Genomic DNA, 24302 nt, shown 5'->3' on the forward strand with positions numbered 1-24302 from the left:
ATATTAACTACACATCTACAGCACACACATTATATAATTAAGTATATATATATATACACACACAGATGTGTCGAGAGAGCGAGAGAGAGCAAGAGAGAGAGAGAGAGAGAGAGAGAGAGCGAGAGCGAGAGCGAGAGCGAGAGAATATATGCAGTCAGACCTGGAGTCCAACACTTATCTTCGGCACCATGGCTCACCTTAACACTCTCCATACCAGATGATCCCCTACACAACTCGCAACACCCATCGACTGCCGCTCGTGGAAACAATCTCCCTTCTTGCGGGAAGGGGTGAGTGAGAGAGTGGGGAATGAGAGGAGGTGCACAGGGATGAGAGAGGGCAGGAAGGGGTCGGGTAAAGAGACAGACAGGTGTGGGGGCCAGAAATGGAAAGGCGGGAGAGGGCACAGTGCTTTGAGCTGGCTATTCCCATCTAGCGCATTCCCCAGCACACACCAAACCCAACAGAAATACCAGTCCACATGACAGAGAATATGGGGAAAGAGGTACAGAGATGAGAGAGATGAGGAGGCTAGAGAGACACAGAGGGAGGCATGAGGAAGCTAGAGACACACAGAGGGAGGCATGAGGAAGCGAGAGACACACAGAGGGAGGCATGAGGAAGCGAGAGACCCACAGAGGGAGGCATGAGGAAGCGAGAGACACACAGAGGGAGGCATGAGGAAGCGAGAGACACACAGAGGGAGGCATGAGGAAGCGAGAGACACAGAGGGAGGCATGAGGAAGCTAGAGACACACAGAAGGAGGCATGAGGAAGCTAGAGACACACAGAGGGAGGCATGAGGAAGCTAGAGAGACACAGAGGGAGGCATGAGGAAGCTAGAGACACAGAGGGAGGCATAAGGAGGCTAGAGAGACACAGAGGGAGGCATAAGGAGGCTAGAGAGACACAGATAGGCATGAGGTTAAAGAGAACATTTGAGGGATAGAGCAGGAGAGAGAGAGTGGTGATGAGACTATGGGCCAAATGTAATAGGGTGTCAGTTTTAGTAACAGTACAAACTCGCACTCTCTCACACTTTTAAAAAGTGCGAGTTTGTACTGAAACTCGCAAATTCAATAGCCTGCAAACTTTTCAGCTCGAGGCTACTGCATTTGCGAGTGCAGGCGAGTTTAGGACTATGTAAACTGACACCTTTTAATGCGAGTAGCATTAAAAGGTGCGAGTTTTAGAGAAGCCATCACAGATACACAAACCTTTGCTCGGTCCGTATGGTTCGGTTTTATTGCGTTTTTTTATTTTAACCCCTGGATTGCCTACTTGCAGAAGAGGACGTGATCGACGCATAGGAGAGGTGAGTATGGATTTTTTTTTTCAGGTACACCCCTATGGATTACTTCGGATACTAGGTGAGTATGTGTGAGTGTGCATGTATGTTTTATTAAAATTATACTTTCACGGTGTAAGTTTGTTTATTTACGTATTTCTTTCGTTGTGGAACTACAAGTGCTAGCGGGCCTGTAATGCCCCGCATGCTGGTATTTGTGGTTCTCCAAATACCAGCATGCAGGGGAGGCTTGCTGGTACTTGTGGTTCTACAAAAAAAGACAATATGGTAAATTTAATTTTACACTTTACACTATCAACCCGACACCCACCGCCCTAGGGTGCCGGGGATAGCCCCGGGCTATCAGTCTAGGCCTGGGGTGCCCTGGAGAGGGGTACCCCTTTATTGGGGGGGTACCCAACTCCCCAGGGATCCCCGGCCTGGACTGACTAGCAGTCAGGGATAATGCTTTGGCCGGGGAAACCGGTGAAAGGTTTTCCCTGGCTGTGGCATTATCCCCCTGCTAGAAAGAGATCGGTGCTGGTTCTGGAATTTTCAGGGGACCCCTACTCGTTTTGTCCCCTGATTTTCCAGAACCAGGACCAGCTCGACAAAGCCCTGTGCTGGTTCTTAATATACAGGGGCCCCCTACACATTTTGGCCCCTGTATTTTTAGAACCAGAACAGGCTTTATAAAGCCCGGGGCTGGTTATGCTTTTGGGGAGGGGGTGCACGTAATTTTTTTTTATTTAAAAACATTTAACATAAGTACACACAGAAACATGTACATATCTCATGGATATGTGCATGTTTCTGTGTTAATCTGACCTGCTCAGGATGTACTCGCTAGCCTGAAAAAGGTCTATTATTTGGGGACTTTTGGTAATCTTTTTTTTGCGAGTCTGAAACAGACACTCTATTACATTGAGCGAGTTGATTGTTTTCAATGTGAAAACATCTGGATGCGAGTTTGAGAATGGAGAGTTTTAGTAACTCTGAAAAATGCGAGTTTTAGTGAACAGACACACTATTACATTGGAGAGTTGTGAAAAATTGCGAGTTTAGCACCAAACTCGCAATTTACCAAAACAGACTACCTATTACATTTGGCCCTATATGTCGGACAAAATAGCTAGCGACCCCGAGTATTATTGTTTTTGTTGCAAATTAATTTGTACCAAGTCATAGATTCATTACACTAGTATTGGACCAATTTCTTTTCCATTTTTATAGCAACTGTACTCAATGCCAGCCACAGCGTTAAGGGTACCAAAACGGTGCAATTTGGCATTTTTTGTGGATAGGTGTGTATGTGTATACATAGCTAGATATAGGATTTCTTTCACTGTGTTTGTTTTATGAATTAATTTCAGAGCACATAGACATTAGCACCGTAAATTTCAATAAAAAACAGAAAATAGAGGTGTTCTAACAACATTTGACTGGTAAGATATTTCCACTCACACAACGACACGATACTAAGGTTTAAGCTCTAGTACAGTCTACAGCAGGGGTGGCCATAAGCGGCCCTCCAGCTGTTGTGGAACTACACATCCCAGCAAGCCCTGCCACAGTTTTACTAACAGGGCATACTAAAACTGTGGCATGGGATGCTGGTATGTGTAGATCCACAACAGCTGGAGGGCCCCTTATTGTTCACCCCTAGTCTACAGTTATACCACAAGATGGCAGTCGTGTGTAGGATCCACTGCCAACAGCCTGAAGCACAGCTATCAATGACAAAACAATGATTGTGGTCCACAAAATCATTAAACACGGCATTCAAAGCCGACATCAATGGTTAAACATTGAAACGCTCCAAACTCCTGCATTTCTAACAGAAAATGACATCAACAGAGAGCAAAATACCCTGATAAATGCACAGGAGACACTTCCCGCATAGCACTACGAATAGATTCATGCTAAACGGACAGAAAAATAATTCCTGTAATCGTTATTAGATCTGGATTTGCATTCCTGAAATAAGGGCTACCTTTTGGAATGTAGAACTTCGAGGCTAGTAGCCTCATACTAGCAATAAAAATGTTGGGGTAACTGCATAAAATTAACTGTGAGAAGAACTAAGAAAACATTTTTTTTGTGAATTTTCCCCATTTTTCTGTAAAGTAAAAAATATATTCTTATTAATTCTGTATCAATATGGAAGACCCATACAAAATGTGCTTATTGAAATCTTTGAAATAAAAGACATTCCCAGTAGAGTCAATGCAGAACAAAGAGTGAACATTTGTACTAGTTATTAAAGGAATCAACTACCTAATGTCAAGGATTAATAATACACTCACAACCTAAAGTGCAGGTTACTATAGCTCATTACAGATTATAAATACCTTATAAATAAGTAGCAAAAAGAGTAATAAATATAGACAGGGCATTTTGATCATTCATATGAATAAAAAAAAAAACCCTGACAAATATAATTTATAGTATTTCTGGATACATCAAATATATAAACAGTCACATATACCTGTACTGTACATTCAGTGGCCATTTTATTAGTTACATCTGCTTGTTAATGAAAATTAATTATACAATAGCTACACAATACATAAAAGCAATTCAACATAGTGAAGGGGTTTAGTTGTTTCTCAAACAAATTTTCAGAATGGGGAAGAAATGTGAATCTAGGTGACTTTGACCGTAGACTGATTGCTAGTGGCAAACGGGGTGGTTTCAGTCTCTCGGATGTGTGCCAGTAAGTCAAATAAGCATGCGTTACAACAGTTATATGCAAAAAAGCATCTCTAAGCGAAGTGGGGACAAGCTCACCAAAATTGGACAGATGAAAGCTGGAAAAGCATTGCATGGCCTGAGATAGAAGTGGGATGATATTAATAACAAGAGATATGGTAAGAACTTACCTTTGTTATCTCTGTTTCTACGAAGTCCATAGGGTCCACAGGGTGACCTTGGGGTATAGCTGGATCCTGGATCCTCGGGCACCACGGAGTTAAAGCTTTCAGCTGTTCCCAGGATGCACTTGGGTCCAACCTCCCCTATACCCCGCCCCCGAGCCACAGGCACCTCAGTTGATAAGCAGCCCAGGCCGGAGGAGGAGACGAAACAGAGAGAAGGAACACTGGAACACACAAGAACCATACTCACAGAAATGGGAGACGGAAAACCGGTGACCAGTCACAGAGCCCATATGAAGCCAGGTGCGTCAGGGCGGGTGCCCTGTGGACCCTATGGACTTCGTAGAAACAGAGATAACAAAGGTAAGTTCTTACCATATCTCTTGTTTTCTACTTCAGGGTCCATAGGGGTCCACAGGGTGACCTTGGGGATGTCCCAAAGCAGTCCAACTAAGGGCGGGGACGCTCCTGTGCTGATAGGAGAACCCGGCGCCCAAAGGATGCATCCTGAGAGGCAAAGGTGTCAAACGCATAGAACCTCAAAAAGGTCTGAATGGAAGACCAGGTGGCCGCCTTACAGAGCTGAACAGCAGAGGCGCCACGGCTAGCAGCCCAAGAAGGGCCCACAGACCGAGTGGAATGAGCCTTAACAGAGGCTGGAACAGGTAAACCCTCCTGCATATAAGCCTCAATAATAACAGAACGAAGCCAACGGGCTAGAGTCTGTTTGTTGGCAGGCCAACCCCTCTTGTGAAAACCAAAGAGGATAAACAAAGAATCCGACTTCCTCACAGAACTAGTCCGGTCCACATAAACCTGGAGTGCACGGACAACGTCTAAGGAAGCCTCCCCAGCCGAAAGATCAGGCGACTGAAAGGCTGGTACAACAATTTCCTGATTAATGTGGAACCTGGAAACCACCTTAGGCAGGAACTCAGGACGAGTGCGAAGCACCGCTCTGTCCTGATGAAAAATCAGAAAAGGGGGACGACAAGAAAGCGCCCCCAAATCTGAAACCCTCCTGGCAGAAGCAATTGCCAAGAGGAAAACAGTTTTAAAAGTTATCCACTTGAGCTCCACTGACTCCAAGGGCTCAAAAGGCGGACCCTGTAAGGCCCGAAGAACCACCGCCAAATCCCACGGGGCCACAGGTGGCACAAAGGGAGGCTGGATTCTCAAAACTCCCTGGAAAAAGGTGTGTACGTCCGGCATAGCAGCGATCCTGCGCTGGAACCACACCGACAGAGCAGACACATGCACCTTCAGCGAAGAAAGACGTAAATCTAAGTCCAAACCCGACTGAAGGAAAGCCAGAATACGCGAAATCCGGAACACCTGGGGATCATAGTTTCTGATTTGAAGCGACCATTCCCCGGGATGCACGTCGTAACGGCTGAGGAAGTCTGCCTTCCAATTGAGGACTCCTGGGATGAAAACTGCTGAGAGAGCTGGAAGATAGCGCTCCGCCCAAGCCAGGACGCGGGACACCTCCGACATCGCAGCTCGACTGCGAGTCCCTCCCTGGTGATTGATATACGCCACCGTGGTGGCGTTGTCTCACTGCACCTGAACGGCCTTTCCGTGAAGAGCGGTGCCGGACAACTGCAGGGCTCTGTATACTGCCCGCAGTTCCAGGATGTTGATGGGAAGAAGCGCTTCCTCCGCCGACCAACGACCCTGAAGTGACAAGGAGCCTGTCACCGCCCCCCAACCCCGGAGACTGGCATCTGTCGTGAGCAGAACCCATTCCCGGGATCCAAAAGGGGCGCCGCTCTAGGAGATGAGCCGTCTGCAGCCACCAGGCTAGGGACAGACGCACCTCCGAGGACAACACCAGCATCTGAGAGCGGATCCTGTGTGGCAATCCGTTCCATTCCGAAAGAATCAGCCCCTATAGGGGCCTGGAATGGAACTGGGCAAACTCCACCATGTCGAATGCCGACACCATGGACCCCAAAACTCTCATCGCTGAGTGCACCGACACTCTGCCACTGCTCAGACAACTGTGAATCCGCAGCTGTAAGGAGGAGACCTTCTCTGGAGTCAGAAAAATCCGTTGCTGACGAGAGTCCAGCAGGGCCCCCAAATGAACCATCCGCTGTGATGGGATGAGGGAGGACTTCTTCCAGTTGATCAACCAGCCGTGCGCCTGTAGACAAGCGACCGTCAGGTGGAGATGCTGGATCAGTACCTCCGGGGAGCTTGCCAGCAAGAGGAGGTCGTCTAGATACGGTAGCAACCGTATTCCCTGGCTCCGAAGATGAGCCGCCATGACCGCCATCACCTTGGTAAATACCCTTGGTGCCGTGGAGAGACCAAAGGGTAGAGCCCTGAATTGGTAGTGGTTGTGGAGAATAGCAAACCGCAGAAACCGTTGGTGCGATGTTGCTATAGGCACATGGAGGTAGGCGTCCTGGATATCCAGGGAGACCATATAGTCCCCTGGTTCCATCGCCAGAATGATGGAACGCAAAGTTTCCATCCTGAATTTGGGAACCCTGAGAAACCTGTTCAGGGACTTCAAATTGAGGATGGGGCGATGAGAGCCATTGGGTTTCTGCACCAGAAACAGCGTAGAGTAACACCCCATCCCACGTTGAGACTGTGGCACGGGTATAATGACCCCCGCCGTCAACAAGGCCTCTATGGCTTCCTGAACCTGCAAGGCCTTGGTTTTGTCCTGAGAAGGACTTGTGCAAAAAAACTGGCCAGGCGGCCTGTGCCGAAAAGACAGGGCGTACCCCTGGGAGACCACTTCTCGCACCCAGGCATCCGTGGTGGTATTGTGCCAGCACTGGGCGAATTGAAGAAGTCGGCCTCCCACTCTGGGGTCCCCCAGAGGGAGGCCCGTCCCATCACGCAGAAGGCTTATCTTCTTGCTTGGAAGAAGGGCGCCTAGCACTCCAGGCTTGCTTCTTTGGCTTTGAGGCGGTCTTGGGTGCAGACTGCCTCGGGAAGGACTGACCCTTTACCTTGCCCTGAACCCAAAAGGAACGAAAGGCCGAGCTCCGGACCTTAGCAGGTGTAGTAGCTGAAGGGAGGAAGGCTGACTTGGATTTTGCCAGGGTATCTACTATTTTGTCCAGGTCCGGACCAAATAGTAATTCTCCATTAAAAGGTAAGGCCTCTAAGCCTTTCTTTGAATCCGCGTCTGCTCTCCAAGACCGCAACCACAAGGATCTACGAGCAGACACTGCTGCCGCCGAAACCCTAGAGGTCAACAGGCTAGCATCCAACGATGCTTCTCCAATGTAGGAGGCGGCATCTCTCATCTGTCCTAACAACGCCCTCTGGACGTCCGAAGCTTCATCCGTAAACGTGTCCTCCAAGGCGTTGGCCCACCCCTCAATGGCCTTGGCCACCCAGGAGATGGCCATGGACGGCCGGGCTACAGCCCCTGAGAGAGAATAAATAGACTTTAGACAAGTCTCCACCTTCCTGTCCGTAGGATCCTTCAGCGAGGATATAGACGGCAATGGCAAAGTAGCACTCCTGATGAGGCGTGTTACATGGGAATCGACTGCAGACGGAGTTTCCCATTTCTTACAATGCGCTTCCGGGAATGGATAATTGGACGCCAAGCGTTTCTGTGGCAGGAAACGCTTACTGGGTGTCTGCCAGGCCACCGCCATGTGATCAGTCAACTGATCAGACAAGGGGAACGCTGCAGAAGTAACCTTAACTTTTTTAAAACTAGGATACCTCGACTTGGGAGCGGGTGCCTCATCCTCAATCAGAAGAATGGCCCGCACCGCCTTAACCAGAGCCCGCACATTGATGGAAGACTTAGTGTCTACCTCCTGGACTGAGGCATCTGAGGCTGAGTCATCCTGCACCTCACCATCATCCGAGGACCCCTCAGAATCCCAAAGATGCGCAGCCTGCGCCCTGACTGAGCGTTTAGACGCCCTGGAGGGCACGTCACTGCGCAACATCGACTGAAAAGCCGAAGATGCTGCCGCCAAATCTTGGACAGTGTGGGAAAGCGCATCCACCCAGGGTGGAGGAGCTGCCACAGGAGCCTGAAACGGCACCACAGCCAGCTGTGCCACAGGGGTGGACTGAATATACATTGGCAACCCCGTATAGGGACCAACAGGCTGAGACCCCGGGGGAGTCTGCAATAATTGTGGGACACCCGGGGAATGGGGGATGGCAGGCAGAGGCAACGCCCTAGTAGGGGCGGCAGTCGGGACCGACAGACGGTCCGCGATGGACACCAGCACCTGGGAAAACATCGCCCATGGTGGCTCCTGCGACATGGGAGGTTGAGACATACCAGGGAGCGCCTGGCACAGTCCGCACAGGCCGTCCTGTGACAAATCTTCCCTATCCACTCCTGCAGAACAATGCCTGCAGGAGAACAATACCGGAGCCCCGGAGTGCTCAATCTCCTCCTCAGACATGACTTAGGAAGAAAACGTGCGCTGAACACCAGTGTGCTGAACAACAGCCCACAATATGGTACTGTGTAGCACACAACTGTATGTGACGGACCTCACAAATACGTGATCTATATAGGTGAGGTCAGTAGAAACACCCTTCCCCCGCACACCTGTAGGGCTTGTAGGAGAAGGAAAGGGATAGGTATAAGCTGACAGTAAGTAGAAAAAAGACACAGACAGGCAGCACTAGCAAAAGTCACATACCATGCAGGAAGATATACTCACTGCACCTTTCCACTACAATCAACCTGCCCAGATTCAGTGTCTGGGAGGGCTATAGTGCTGTGTACACTGTCCTTTTGCAGAGGAGAGGTACACAGGGGGACCGGTCCGCATGCTCCCTGAGAGTATCTGCGCTGCCACTTGAAGAAAATGGCCGCTGGAGACCTCAGAGGAGGAGTGGCCGTGTAACTGCAGCTCAGCGACGCCAGACTCCGAGCTGAAAGGCGCGCTGAGCTGAGGGGAGGAGCCGCTGACAGGGAAGGCTTCCTCCCCTGGCTAGCATATTTAACCCCCAAGGTTGCGGCATCCCGCTTGCCGCTTAATTTACCCTGGTGGTCTAGTGGTCTGGCGGGGTATGCCTCCGATGGAGGGGGGGCCCGCCGCCACCGCTAGCGCCCCCGGTCTGTCCCCTAGACCGGGGGCATGGGACTGCATTTACAAGGAATCCGCGCGCCGCCGCTAATCAGCGGTGCGCGGCTTACCTGATCTCCCCGGCGTCTTCCGGCAGCAGTCCTGGGGGAAGCCAGAGTCCGGCTAGTACAGACTCTGGCTTCCCCCGCCGCGATCCCCAGTTCAGTGCTGGCGTCACGGCTCTAAATCACACATTTACTAACATTTTTTACATTCTTTTTTTAAACAATGTCAAAAAATCATCTCATTCAATCATAAGCGAGTGTATAATTTAGACCATGAAACACAAAATCGGAAAAAAATCTAACAAGAATCGATTTTTAGTAAATACATCCCTAAATCACACATTTACTAATAGATGATTTTTGAAATTTTTTTTAAACAATTATGTCAAAAATCATCTGTTAGTAAATGAGTGATTTAGACCATGAAATACAAAATGGACCTTTAGTAAATATACCCCCATGTCACAAAGCACACATCATCTCAAGCTGGTTCAGCAAACATGACAAGGACTTCAGCGTACTCCAATGTCCTCCACGGTCATCAGATCTCAATCCAATACAGCACACCTTTGGCATGTGGAGGAATGGTATATTTGCAGCATGAATTTGTAGCAACAGTGTGATGTTATCATGTCAATATGGACCACAATCTGTAAGAAAAATTTCCAGCACCTTGGTAAATCCATGCCACAAGATTTCAGGCTGTTCTGGGGTTACAGTGTGGGGTCCTACCCAGCACTATAAAGGCATACATAATAAAGTGGCCATTGTGTGTACATTTGGGGGTTTTACAGGATACTATTTCATATAAAATCAACATGTGTTTTAGGTTGGTCTTTAAACTTTCGTCATTACATTTCCTCTTAGAAAGTAGTACATATTTTATAGAATTATTATTTCAAGCACAATTATTCAGCACGACTGACATTACAACATTTGACCAGCTGATGCTGAGGTAAACGGACTTAGATTAGTATAAGGCTGCAGTACTTGTACTCACCTTACTGATTTTAAACACAGGCAGGACACTGGATGCAGCTTGATACATTATTGGCAGCATTTAAAGCAACCCTGTGTGTACTGACCATACAGTGTTCAAATAGATGTATGAGGACTGTGTAGCCAATACTGGACCCACTGGAATGTGATCCCTGCCTACACACAATGGCCGGCTTCATAACCACTCATTAGTACACAGCTATGAAATGGATAAGTACAACCCAGTTTTGGACCAGGTTAAGTAGTCTGATTTTTCAGAATGAGTTTAAGAGATATCAGGGTTTGTTGCCTCCAAATTGCAATAATGTAGTGTTTGTGATGTAGAGAATAATTTATATTGACAGCATACAATGGATTCAAATGTGACCAGAAAAGGGTCCTTAAGTAACCCTTCTTGGGCGCAACAAAATATATTCAAAAGTAAAAAAAAAAAAAATATTCATAATGGACTCACCTAAGTTATTGATGGCATAGTTGAGAAAATAATTAAACTTAATATGCTTGTTGCACAAGATGTCTGGGTTCGGGGTTCTTCCTTCCTTATATTCACTCAAGAAAGAGCTGAAAAACAAATACATTACCATTTATATTACAACCAACCTTTCCTAACTGAATAGTCATTCATCACCAAGAACTGATTGGAAAGAAGACGATATTCCATGACAGAGCCCTTTACACACGAATATGGACTCTACGTTTCTAGAGTTACCTGAACACATCATGCCAATATTCTTTCACATAGGAAACTTGGTGGAAGGGTATATTCAGCTTCTGACAGACACTGTATGCATCCTCTAAGTCCTTCTCTGCACTGCAGACACCATGCTCGTCCAAAACATCCCAGTTCTTCATAAAGACACCAGTCACCTGGTAACCTATCAGTGCCAAAGTAAAACACAGAAATATTTGTAATCTAGATGAATTTATAAACATGTACTCACTCTGAAATTAAGGTATCAACTATAATTTATTGCTGGGACACCATCAATACACACCCGTCAATCAAAACATTAAATCCACTAACAGGTGAAGGGAATAACATTGATAATCTCATTACTACAGCAGTCATCAAGGTGTGGAATATATTAGGCAGCAAGTATACAGTCAGTTTTTGAAGTTGATGTGTTGGAAGCATGAAAAATGGGCAAACATAAGAATCTGGCAAGGGTCAAACTGTGATGGCTAGATGATGGAGTAAGAGCATTTCCAAAACCGCAGTTCTTGTGCAGTGTTCCAGGTTTGCAGTAGCTAGCACCTACCAAAAGTGGTTAAATAAGGACAACCGGTGAACTGGCGACATGGCTGCCCAAGGTTATTAATGCGCACGGACAGCGAAGACTAAACCGTCTGGGCCTATCCCAGAGAATAGACTGAAATAATACTGGCTATGATAGAAAGGAGTCAGAACACACAGTGCATTGCAGCTTGCTGTGTATGGGGCTGCGTAGCCGCAGACCGGTCAGAGTACCCATGCTGACCCCTGTCTACGGCAGAAAGCACCTACAAAAGGGCATGTTAGCGTCAGAACTGGACCATGAAGCAATGGAAGAAGGTAGCATGGTCTGATCAAACATTTTATCTTGTAAATTATGTGGATGATAGGATGCGTGTGCGTCGTTTACCTGGGGAAGAAATGGCACAGGGATGCACTATGGAAAAGATAGCAAGCTGAGGAAGCAGTGTGATACTTTTGACAATTTTCTGATGGGAAACCTTTGGTCCTGGCATTCATGTGGATGTTGGTGCCAGATACCACAAGACACCTTCAGACGTCTTGTGGAGTCCATGCCTAAAAGGGTCAGAGTTGTTTTGGTGGCAAAAGCGGGACCTACATAATATTAGGCAGGTTGTTTTATTGTTATGGCTGATGGGCATATATTAATAATACATAATATTCTACAGTGGTGTAAAAAAAAAGCATCACTGATCATACGCTGCAAATCAAATACTGCTTCCCAATCTTAAGGCCCCCATACATCAGAGATTGATTGCAGCAATCGTGCAATTTGCAATCGATTGTGTATAAAAATCTTTCCCTTTTTCAATCGATTGCTGATTGCAGAGATGCCACAATCGATTGAAAAAGGTAAAGATTTTTATACACAATCGATTGCAAATTGCACGATTGCTGCAATCGATCTCTGATGTATGGGGGCCTTTAGAGAAAAGCAATAAAGTGAAGCTCTGTTTATCTAAACAAGTCTTCAGCTATAGCTTTTTTGCGGCACCCCGCTAAAACAGTCTTAAAAGACACGCCCCTTTTCTTGTGGCCATGCCCCCTTTTCGGCAGGGCGACCGCGTGCCCTTTCTCTAGAGCAACCACTAAGATGTGTTAGCTGTCAGTATGGAACTTCAAAATTCAGCCAAATTCAGATAAACATTAACAATGAGATCTACAATACAAACTTCATGGGACTGCTAAATCCATTTCTCTGAGATTGTAGGATAACATAGACGTCTAGTGGGTTGAGTAATCGAGGAAATACACTGGAAATTGAGAAGTATCAAATTCTCTTTCTTTACACAATATTATTTCCATGCCCAGCAAGAAAAAAAGGAGTAGCAACACACAGGTTTTTGGGTGTACTGTGCCCTCACTACAGCCTTGGAGAGAAGGATTGGGAAGTACAAAGGTCCCCTTTTCTACTTCAGTAGCAGGGGGGGGGGGGGGGGGGAGGAAAAACAAACCTCAAAAGGGAAAGATAAACACAGCCCTGTATAGAACCTGTCAAATACACAACTTGCAAAATTCACAAAATGTTTGCATGGGCAACTAAGAGGCTGCTCTACTGTCCAAGAAGGACAAACCACCCTGGTTGGGTTTGTTATCAGCTCAGATGGGGGTCAGTATACCCAACATATAGGCCTACTAGATTGTCATCTTGATCCTGCAGATCAAATCATAAGAAGAACAGGAGGTCTGAGTGAAAGAAAGTCTGACAGATAGATCTGCAGGCCACATACCATACCATGCTTACTGAACGAAACATACAAGTCTTAGTCATTATTCAGTAGAACTTTCTGCTGACATCAGCTTTGGAGTTTCTCCAGTAATCCAGAAAGGCTACTGTTTAGCAGTGCTGCCCCGAGGAGGCAGTCTGAGGCTGGTTCCATATCAATCTAGCACCATAAGAGCTGTTTAAGATATTAGAGGCAAACTGCATCAGCTCAGACATAGAAGTACTATCTTGCAAATCTTCCTCGAGTCTTTCCATCCAAGTAAATTAGGCTTTTGTCACCTAAGTAACTGTAATGGCTGGCCAAAGCGCCAAGCCAGAGATGAAAATAAATTCTTCAGAAGACAACCTTTTGTCTAAGGAGTCCTTGAGGGAAACAACATCCAGAAGAATTTTAGTTCTACTAAATAACTTTGAAACTGGAGGACAAACAGCGAGGGAGGATCACCACATCTAACAACCTTCTTGGGAAAAAGGGTGAAGAGTTCAAAACACGGTATTCAATTAAAACAGTTATCTATACAGTATCTGCTAATTCCCCTGACAACTCATTAAATAAATCTGGGAGGAAAACAACTTAGCTATAGGTTATTTTGCTAAAAATGGACCACGGATGTTGAAAATGATCTTGGGAATCCTGAATGTTTAGGGATGCACGTAGCAATCTGAAAAGACGTACAATAGAGTTTGTCAGAGAGGAACTTTTTGAATTACAAAGTGTTTAAGACCCCATCCTTGCCATCTTCTTGAGTTTTGCCTCCCTCTTCACAACAGGAAAAGCCTAATATTTGTCAGAAACATTTCACAGGAGCTTGACAAATGTAAACATGGCTTCTGTATGCCAGTCCATAAATTACTGAATTTAGCCCTCCCCTACAAGTATAGATAGGTCTGTAGGAATTGCAGTCAGTTGACCCACTGTAGTACAGGTATTGTCTGGGAAGGTACCACATAAATTAAAAGGTAAGACATAAGAAGCACAGGGGGGCCCCAACTGTCACACAGATAACTGCTTTTGTCATACATTAATTCCTGGAAATCGCTAGGAGTGTATCTCCAGTCTAGCTGGAGCGCAAAAGCACAAAACTTAAATACACTTAACAGAGTAGGGAGGTGGAGTTCTGGTGTAGTAAGAGTCTGTCCTTGTTGGCTTTTATCACTATGTCACCTTGAAAGCTGGACCAAAGAGTGGTTGGAAAATCTGCAGGCTGGAGCATAGGATACAGATGAGGGTAACAGAACCCACGTTGACCACACAGAAGTTGCTGTTGTACCAGAAGTCCTATCCATGGCATGTGTGCAGAGCCCAATAACTCTTGCACTCTTTCAGCAGGTGTCTCCAAAGTGATGTGTCCAGAAATTTGGCGCTTATAAAGCCATTTCATATGCATTAAGCTAACATGAAAGGAGGTCACCATCTTGACATTAATGCCAGACCTGTCATCAAGCTGTACCTTATTTGCAACACACTGCAATGTACTGTATGTTATTGCTGAAGATACACCCTTTAGCAAGCCTTATCATTCAGAAGAAAGAATCTACCATTCAAACCGCCCTGCACAAGATACTGACTGGGAGGGACAAATCCTACAGCTGCCGCTGGGACAGATGTGAGGGAATTTTATGCAGAAGAGGGTGGATGGAAATAAGGAACACCAGCCTCTCAAGTTTAGAGTGGTTGTCCCTCAAGACAGTAATACTCCTTTTACACCATAGCTAAAACCCGGGTTATTGCAGTGTTAACCCGGGTTGCTGCTAGGTATAAAAGGGGCAAGGGTTGGATTCCCGGGTCGAGTAACCCGGCAATCCAACCCAGGTAGCTTGCAGGGTTTAACACAGGAATGACCCGTGCAACCCCGCAGTGTAAACGGGTAACCCGGGTCGTCCGAAAAACCGGAGACTTCCGTTTTTTTCGGCGCTTGGAGATGATGTCATCTCCCAGCACTGGGAGAAGTGTTTCACTGAACCCAGATCGGGGCCACAGTAGAAAAGGGGTCAGACCCTCTTTGGAACTGTGTTCCAAATCTTGGATCAGACCCAGGACTTGGGTGGAAAAGCGGTATAAATAAGAAAATTAAGTCTGTATCCATCTTCCATGCAGGATACTGGAAAAAAAACCTGTAGAATAGTAGGGGGAACAAGTGGGTTATATGGAGGAGGAATCAGTTTTAATTTTCCTGGACCCTACTTCTAAATCTGAAACATAACCTACTGAAGGGAGATGTATCAAGTCTTGGAGAGGGATAAAGTAGTAATCAGCTTCTGCCATTTCAAAGACTGTGCTGGATAAATGACAGTTAGAAGTGATTTGTTGCTTTGGGCCCGAATCAGAGATGGACGTTATTGCACAGCCACACACAATCGGCTGTGCAATACCGCCCATCTAAAATGCTAATGGTGCAGGAGGCGTCTGAAGAGAAGAGAAGAATCCTGTCGGCATCTACGATGCCAGCACTGCGACCAACATCGCAACCATTCCCTGGTATCCGTCACCTGAGTAAGCCTCAGCTTACGTAGGCTGGCCAGTTTCTTGCTGCTTGCGAGGCCAGGAAGTCCGGCCTCAGCACTGCCAGAAAACGAGGGGGGGGCCGGGGGCGCGACACCCCTCCACGTTTCAGGGAACGCAGGCCATCCCCACTGTGAATCAGGCAGAGGCTTGGGGGAACTGTATGAGAATTCGCAGAATCCATTCTGCACATGCACAGAATGGGTCCTGCACAAGAGTAGTCTCCCAAACCTCGAAGATGTGCACAACCCATCGTGTTAGGGTACATATCTGAATCAGGCCCTTTATTTATCTCCAAGCTTGATACATTTCTCAGAACACTTGCACTTCTAAGGAGGAGCAAAGCAGTTTTTTTGGGTAATTGGGTCATGGTGCTCATGTCAGTGTGTAAACCATTATTGCCAAACAGAAGCAATTTTTCAGATATCACAAATGTATTCAAGTCAGCATCACACAAGCTTCAAAATACTAAGAGACGATTCTGAGTTGTGAGCAAAGCAAAATAGGCAAGTAACTACAAAATAAAGCTGTCCAGCATTTGTCGGTTACATGCAAAAGAAGCCAGCATTTACACTGCATGTGGGGAAAAAAAAAAAGCTTAAAGGCGCGTTATCCACTTGCCGTTTAAAATGAGCGATTGAACGATATCGTTATTGTTCAATCGCTCATTAATCTTGCACAAATCGGGCATGAAAATGGCGGAAACAACCAGCGATGCATGGTCCCGTTGGTCGTTTCCGACATCATTACCTGAACATGCTGGTCAATCTGCTGATAACTACAGAGCGAGCATGTTCAGGGATGAGGGAGGGTGCCTACACTGAAAGACATATCGTTCAGTGTAGGCACTGCAGGGGAAGAGGAACGACTGTACGATTACAATGTTGTAATCGTACTGTCGTTCCACTATCTACTAGTGTATACGCACCTTTACTTTTTAAACAAAGCTGTGCTGGAATGTGAGCTTAATAATGTGCAACATGTTTTAACCTAATATTTTACCTGTAAAGCTAGCTACACACCATGCTATATTTTTTGGTCAACCTGACATTCGGCGCGATTTTCTGCAAGTGGAAGGTCCCGATATCTGCGGTACACACTATACAATTTAAATGAAAAAGCTGCTGAGTTTCAGTCTCATGGGGCTCAATTCAATTGCCCGCGATGTAAATAGCGCCTGGAGATTCAATTCTGCGCAGTGTGTAGTCGGAGAATGCCCGTTCTCGCGACTAAACACCCTGTTTAAGGCGCGAGAACGAGCATTCCCCGACCTAACTTCTCGGCGCGATGCTGTTTTCTAGGCGCGAAGGGCAGAAACCAGCCTCGCGCCTGGACTTTTGTCGGATTTCTGCTCGCATCCCCAGAGGAATGCGAGAAGAAATCCTTAGTTGGGCTTAGCAGCGCGGTGTATTGAATAGCTCCGGGAGCTGTTTCCATGCGCTATTCACTTTGCGCTGAATAGAATCGAGCCCATGGATTGATAATTCGCATACGTCTGCCCACACAGCAGATGAGGTAACATGGAAAATTTGTAGGTAATATGGTTCAATTATCGTGAATGCCCACATACTACAAAATATTGCGACCTTTTGGCCAACATCTTGCGCAGGACCCGTTCTGCGTATGTGCAGAACGGGAGGCCAAACATCAGTTTGGGCACCCTAATCAGGACTTTAGCCGGTTTTCGCCACTTCACATACACAGCTAAACCCGGTCTAATAGGGCACGAAGACTGCGGTAATTAATGGGTGCCTAGAGCTATGGAATTGCAACACTGGGCTCCCATTAATTATCACGGCTGAAAAAAAAAAATTAATCACCCCCTAAACACCCTGTACCTGTCTCGAGGTGCTTGTCCAAGTTTGCTTAAAAGAAACACATCAAGTATTTTGAAACATTGCAACCTACTCTCGCACATGGCCAGTCACCTATGAGTAGACTGTCAAATACAGGCAAAGGATGGGAACAGTCTGCAGTTTCAAACTCCCACCTTCAGTAACAACCAATAACAGGTTCCATACAAAAGGCTGACACAGAAATGGTCGACACATGTTCTTCTTTTTTTAGGGTTAGGCACTAGGAGGGATGGTTAGGATTAGGCACCAAGGGGAGGGTTAGGGTGAAGATTAGGGTTAGAAAAAAACAAAAACAAATAACATGTGGTGACCATTTCTGCATCAACCATTTCCATATCAACCTTTTGTATCACACTCTTAGGCTGGCTACACACTAAACAACCGTCAATTTTGCAGACGGTCAGGGCGATTACCCTTCGCCCCAGACCATGCAAGATTGCCGTTACACACTAGGAAGATGTAATGATTGAGGGAACGATCACTCGTTCCGTCCTTCATTAAAATACACAGCCTCACATGCAATATTATGTGATTGGCCATGCAACAGGCCAATCACACAATATTGCATGCGACCCGCAGGAGAATGCAATTGTGGGTACACAAAAGACAATGTGCCCGATATATTGTTCTGATCTGTCTCGAAAGGATATATTGGACGATATATTGTCTAATGTGTACCCAGCCTTACTCAGAGGCTCTTCTAAAGATTAGTACATGTATGTTGGTCTCAGATTATCATTAAAGTAGAAACAAATCCCAAAAAACTGTACAATGACATGAACAAGTCACATTTGAAATAGAAAGGTGAAATAAAAACAAAAAAAAAAACAAAAACAGCCACATATTAAAAAAAGGTTTTATTATAAATGTGCAGTATACAAATTCATAAAAACAATCTTATGAGACTTCATGTATGCTTTCTGTTACCCAATGTACAGCTTCATATGACATTGAAATCCCCTTCAATACTACCAGTAACCAAAAGTTTTAAACAGTCATAATATTTAGACACAACAACAATGTTTAGTCTTACAAGCACAAAAGAAAAATACATGTAACCCGATATTAAAAACATTATAGAGGCTCATACTAATTCCAATAGGTGATAAAACATAATAAAGTGCTCTATCTACAGACAAAAACCAAAAGGTACAGACAGATTACTCAGTAATAACCATAAGTAAAGGTAAAGCTGGCATGTATGCAATCAGCAAGCTCATGCCCCTCACCCTCTTCTTACCTTGTGTGGGGGGGCAGCTTATCCTCCTAATTGCTGCTCTATTATTATGTGAGCAATGGTCTGGGAGTATGGTGCTGGATTAGAATGTCAGCTCAGTACCACACTCCCAGGCCATTACCATCAAATGGAGCAGCAACTGGGAGATTTACAGGTTAAAAAAACACAGCCTGTTGCCCCTTCCATGTCAGCAACAGGCGTTCTGTATGGAGGTGCTGTGCTAAAAAGGAAGGCACTACATTATGCCATGCATTCTGTGTCCTAGATGACCGCCTTGGTTTGCTTAGTGGTTGCACTGGTCCAGAAATAATCCAAAATATTATAATATAAAAATAATATAATATATATTAATTATTGTATATGCCCAAATTTTAAGGTATACGTTAGTATTTGTAAGGTCCTGAGTGTTTAGTTCCTGGCTGTAATGTCATAAACCACAACACTAGTACTACTGTAGCTACTGTGCATATGCCTGTCACTGTAACGATAGAGGACTGTGGGGTGCAGGGTATTGCACAGCGTTACCTTTCCTCCTAAGCAACAGAGCGGCCACAGAGCTGTCCACTCCGCCGGACATGGCGCACACAACACGGCGTACCCGCTGCATGCTGCCTCTGTACTGTGCTCGTTGCTCTCAGGGTGGGAGAGTCACGCCGGCATGCTATGGGAGGAGGTGCAGTCCTTAGAAAGGGCCGGACAGAAACCGATATTCGCAAGAACGTTCCTCCCAGATCTCATGTGTGTAGTAGTAAATAGTAATACAGGTCTAGGCATAATAGTGATACCAGCATTTGCCGCTAGTTGGCGATCAAGCTCTATGTGGGTTCTGCTTATGTGTAACCACCATTGTTACCTGTATCCTTAATGTGCCTAAACTGGTAATGGTAAGTGCATGCTGGCAGTGCCACAAGTGAGCACTATAAATGGTTCCCACATCATGAAAAAGTTAGTTTTGACCCCATTATCATACAAATATTTTTGCCCCCAGTATTTAATTGTCAAAATAATACAAACATTACTCACTTATGGTACCTTCTTGATAACTAGGTCCATGGCCTCATGGGGTCTGCACCACACCACACCCAAACCAACTGGAACTGTGACTCCTGAGACCAGACCACATTTTGCCAGTCCTCCTGGGTCCAATTAGCAACGTCATGAGCCCAGTTGAGGCTCTCTGGTGTAGTAGAGGAGCACTCTGGTGGGCCTGATTGTTTTCTATATTGCTCTCATTTCCAATAAATTTGAAGGCAATTTCTTATCCTGTAACGTCCACACATCCTGCACTATTTGTGCTAATATGTGGGCTTCCCAACTACCAAACTTGCATCTGTTGGCATGACTAGATATTGCAGTTGAGACCACTTGTTCTGTCCTTTATTTCCACCCATTGAGATTTCTTGGTGAACAGTTCTAATTGAATGTGGCGATGCAAGGGATTTGTTTTGCCAGCAGATTCCACTGCAACTCTCTCCTGTGCCATCTTGCATTTAGAACTGTATCTAAAGTTGATGAAAACATTCCAAGCAGACTGGAATTATGTTGCGACTGGAATAGGGCTGTGTACGAATTTGAATTCACCTTTCTTCTGACAATATATAGTCACAAGAGAAATATGCACAATATTTGGCGCTGCCTCATAGAGCAGCAGAAAAAAGATCACAATATAAGTCACCAACTTACAGATAAATTCATAAATACATAGAAAATGATCTTACAAATCCACGCTAATGAGATGTTTCCAGATAACGAACCTTTTTCACAGACTCCAACTGTATTGAAATCAGTCCATATGCAAAAGAACATAGAAAAAAAGAACTCTTTTGTGATAAAGTTCTTACTAGAAGTATAGTACACCTTCAGTGCTGAAAACGGATGGAGAGGTGAAAACAGTCCCGATCCACAGTGGAAGTAGATTGTAGAATAGTCCAAACGTCCATAAAGAATGCATCCACACTGTGATCACAATAAGTGGTGCTTACATGTAAGCTTACAAAAGTCAGGTATGGTGCACCCACGTAGTGGTTTCTTTAGGGGTCTCCTTTAACAATCACAAATCCGCAGATTCCTCATATGAATAGAATCCACGACACCCCAAAAATAAAGGGACCAAACAGTCACCACGGATAGCTAACACTCCAAAGTTTATTACAAAAACATAATAAACATACCCTATGTACATCAAACAATCCTACAGCGTAAAGATGGATCCCGGGAATAACGCTAAAGTAGGTAGGTAGATCGCACAGGGTGGGAAAATACAGACACTAGGACGCGTTTCGACGCTCTGCGGCGTCTTTATCAACTTTAATGTCAAAACGTGCAGCATGTGTGATCATACGGCCGCCATCTTGTTTGGAATAACAAGATGGCGGCCGTATGATCACACATACTGCACGTTTTGACATTAAAGTTGATAAAGAAGCCGCAGAGCGTCGAAGCGCGTCCTAGTGTCTGTATTTTCCCACCCTGTGCGATCTACCTACCTACTTTAGCGTTATTCCCGGGATCCATCTTTACGCTGTAGGATTGTTTGATGTACATAGGGTATGTTTATTATGTTTTTGTAATAAACTTTAGAGTGTTAGCTATCCGTGGTGACTGTTTGGTCCCTTTATTTTTGGGGTGTCGTGGATCCTATTCATATGAGGAATCTGTGGATTTGTGATTGTTAAAGGAGACCTCTAAAGAAACCACTACGTGGGTGCACCATACCTGACTTTTGTAAGCTTACATGTAAGCACCACTTATTGTGATCACAGTGTGGATGCATTCTTTATGGACGTTTGGACTATTCTCCTACAATCTACCTCCACTGTGGATCGGGACTGTTTTCACCTCTCCATCCGTTTTCAGCACTGAAGGTGTACTATACTTATAGTAAGAACTTTAATCACAAAAGAGTTCTTTTTTCTATGTTCTTTTGCATATGGACTGATTTCAATACGTTTGGAGTCTGTGAAAAAGGTTCGTTATCTGGAAACATCTCATTAGCGCGGATTTATAAGATCATTTTCTATGTATTTCTTCTGACAATGTCACTGTTTTCTAAAGATTGTTTATTTGTACTGCATGAAATGTTATTTACTGTGTAGGAATCGAAGGACTCTTCCCAGTTTATGACCCATGCATTCAGAAATAATATGACCTGATACACTTTAATCTGTACAATTTCTCTGGTCATTCCTGCCATCTTCTGGTTTCTTAAGTCTGCTATAAAGAGTGACCAAACTTTTGCAATTTCACAGAGAATGTGTTTTTTTTTGTCTCCTTATTTGTAAACAAACAATATTTCCTAGGACACAAACCAGAGATAATTTTGATTGTTTGGCAATGGGGATATGGAACTAGTGATCTATGGAGAACAAGAAATCTATTTTAACTTGGTCTTGATTGTCCTTAACAGTTCCATCCTAAAGTGTTTTGCTCTGAAGTACTACAATTGTTTTATATCCAACATTGTTCAGAAAGCCGCTGACATGATTAAAAGCCCTGTCCCTTTCCGCACAGAGGGCACAATTGTAACTGCTTGTAATGGGTATGTACCACTGCACAATAGAAAAAACTATTCACACCGACGTCGGAAGCTGCTTGGGAATAAGGTCACCTCACAGAAATAGTCTTGCACTTATAAAGGTTAGCACCAAATATGTCTAAACTGCTAATATATACATGATGTATTTGTTTATGTAATGATTTGTTATATGCCAGTTGTACATTGTAATATGGTGCAATATAGAAAACTCCACGCTAAGTACTTGTATACTGTACTTAATTTTTATAAACTATCCTTTAGACCCTTGCGCTTGGACACTAGGGGCGTTCTTGACGGGTCAACGTAATATGTTCAACCATATTGACAGCTTCTTGCTTCCTTGAACTGATGCTTTATTGATAGGGGAACTGGACATCTACTTTTCTTGTCATACAACAGCCTATTTGGTCATCCACAAGTCATTGGATATTCTCCAAATTGACGCAAAGCAGAAAAGACACTTTTGAAAGCAGTGTATCCAACCTGTTTTTAGAATGTGCACCTGCTTCCCATGGGCAACCAAAAGGGATTGTCTGTCCACGACCACTGTAGCCAGAGACCTTGTGGAAAAAATATACATCATCCAGGGAGGCCTCACACAAATATTCAATTATATTTGCATAAGCTCTAGTTCTTTAAGAAAATACTGCCTAGTTATTTTTTCCTTTGAGATCAGAAAACTCCAACGTCAAAGAGCTCTAGAGTTACACCATTGCCATACCCCATTTCACTGTAGTTGCTGTTGAGGTATCAAACTTCTTAAAACTGCTCTCCATCTTTTTTATCCATGGGATCTTAATAGAATCTTCATCCTACCAACTTTAACTGGATACTTTTGTTCTATTCTAGAATAGCTTGTCCAGATTCTGTCATTCCCTTAGCACTATTCCTTATTTTGCAAACAGGAAACACCCAGGTAGTTAACACATTCTCCATTCAGCAGTACAGACTTGTGCTACACTGCAGAGTTTACCTAGTTTATATGCTTCTGAGGATGCAATAAAAAAAACTAAACAAAACAAAAAAACACTACCTGAAATTCAGACTGGAAAAGACAAAAGGAAAGATAGGAGCTCCATTATAGTAGCATCGGGGGCATGCATCTTCCCATCTGCTAACCCATTATAATTGCTGTGAAAAAGGGAAATTTGGGGAAAAGGAAATACGTTGCACAGGCTTACTTTAGTAGAATAGTATATATTTAAACATATGATGACAAAGCCACTGTATACACTATCAAATATAGTCTAAATGAAATATACTTATAATAGAGAAGTGGCGGTGCTCACTAGAGTTTTGTGTAATATAGTATAAACAGAAAAGAGGAAAGAAAAAGAAACTATTTGGTGAGCACTCTTAGGTCAAATGAAAAGAGGGGGGCAGGAATACATCTACAAATACCCCTAAAATATAACTTTTAATATAGATTATTAAAACAATAGGTCATATATTATTAGAAGACCATATCTTTACCCAATTGACACACAATTTATAACATACAAGAACACGTACAACATATAAAAAAACAACTTGTACTTAAATAAATATTGCATATATTCTCATATCAGGTAAAGAAGCAAGTGTGATGTCCTCCGTGATCAAGCTTACGGCGAAACGTGCATCAGGGAGTGACGGGTGCCCGCGGCTGTACGGCACGAGGCATCCCCATTACGAGTTTGTACCCAGTGGAATTTCTTTCCTCACTTACCTCCTGATCTCCATTTGGAACCCGGAGGTAGCAGTTCGCAAGCGGTAGTCTCGCGCAGTGAGGTGATCCTGACAGCAAGGATTTATCTGCTGTGACTTACATAACTGGCTTTTTTTTATGCGTGCCCCTCTCATGTGTATCACAGCATACTATTAGAGCACAAGTTGCTCATAGTTTTACAACAACGATGCTATTGGTCTTATGAGTGATATCTGTAAATTTGTTGCATTTGTTTTAGATATATGTGGATGAAAGTC

At 44.6% G+C, this 24302-nt stretch overlaps 1 protein-coding gene across 3 annotated transcripts in view; it reads right to left on the minus strand.

Moving 5' to 3' along the window:
- The window catches only part of TRMU (tRNA mitochondrial 2-thiouridylase), a 66342-nt gene extending 46458 nt beyond the window's left edge, over positions 1-19884 (minus strand). The window contains exons 1-3 of one of the 3 annotated variants that reach the window (XM_088480165.1): positions 19826-19884; positions 10956-11121; positions 10701-10807 (exon numbers count right to left, since the gene is read on the minus strand). In XM_088480165.1, the coding sequence (XP_088336291.1) occupies positions 10701-10807; positions 10956-11098 (250 nt within the window). In that variant the 5' untranslated portion in view covers positions 11099-11121; positions 19826-19884. Of the gene's footprint in view, positions 1-10700; positions 10808-10955; positions 11122-19327; positions 19539-19825 lie in introns of those variants that run through there. The other 2 variants (XM_088480166.1, XM_088480164.1) reach the window with 2 other exon arrangements.
- Between the last annotated feature and the right edge of the window lie 4418 nt (positions 19885-24302).

Source organism: Taudactylus pleione, unplaced genomic scaffold, assembly GCF_031769625.1.
Source record: "Taudactylus pleione unplaced genomic scaffold, aTauple2 ptg000251l, whole genome shotgun sequence".
NCBI classification, from domain to species: Eukaryota; Metazoa; Chordata; class Amphibia; order Anura; family Myobatrachidae; genus Taudactylus; species Taudactylus pleione.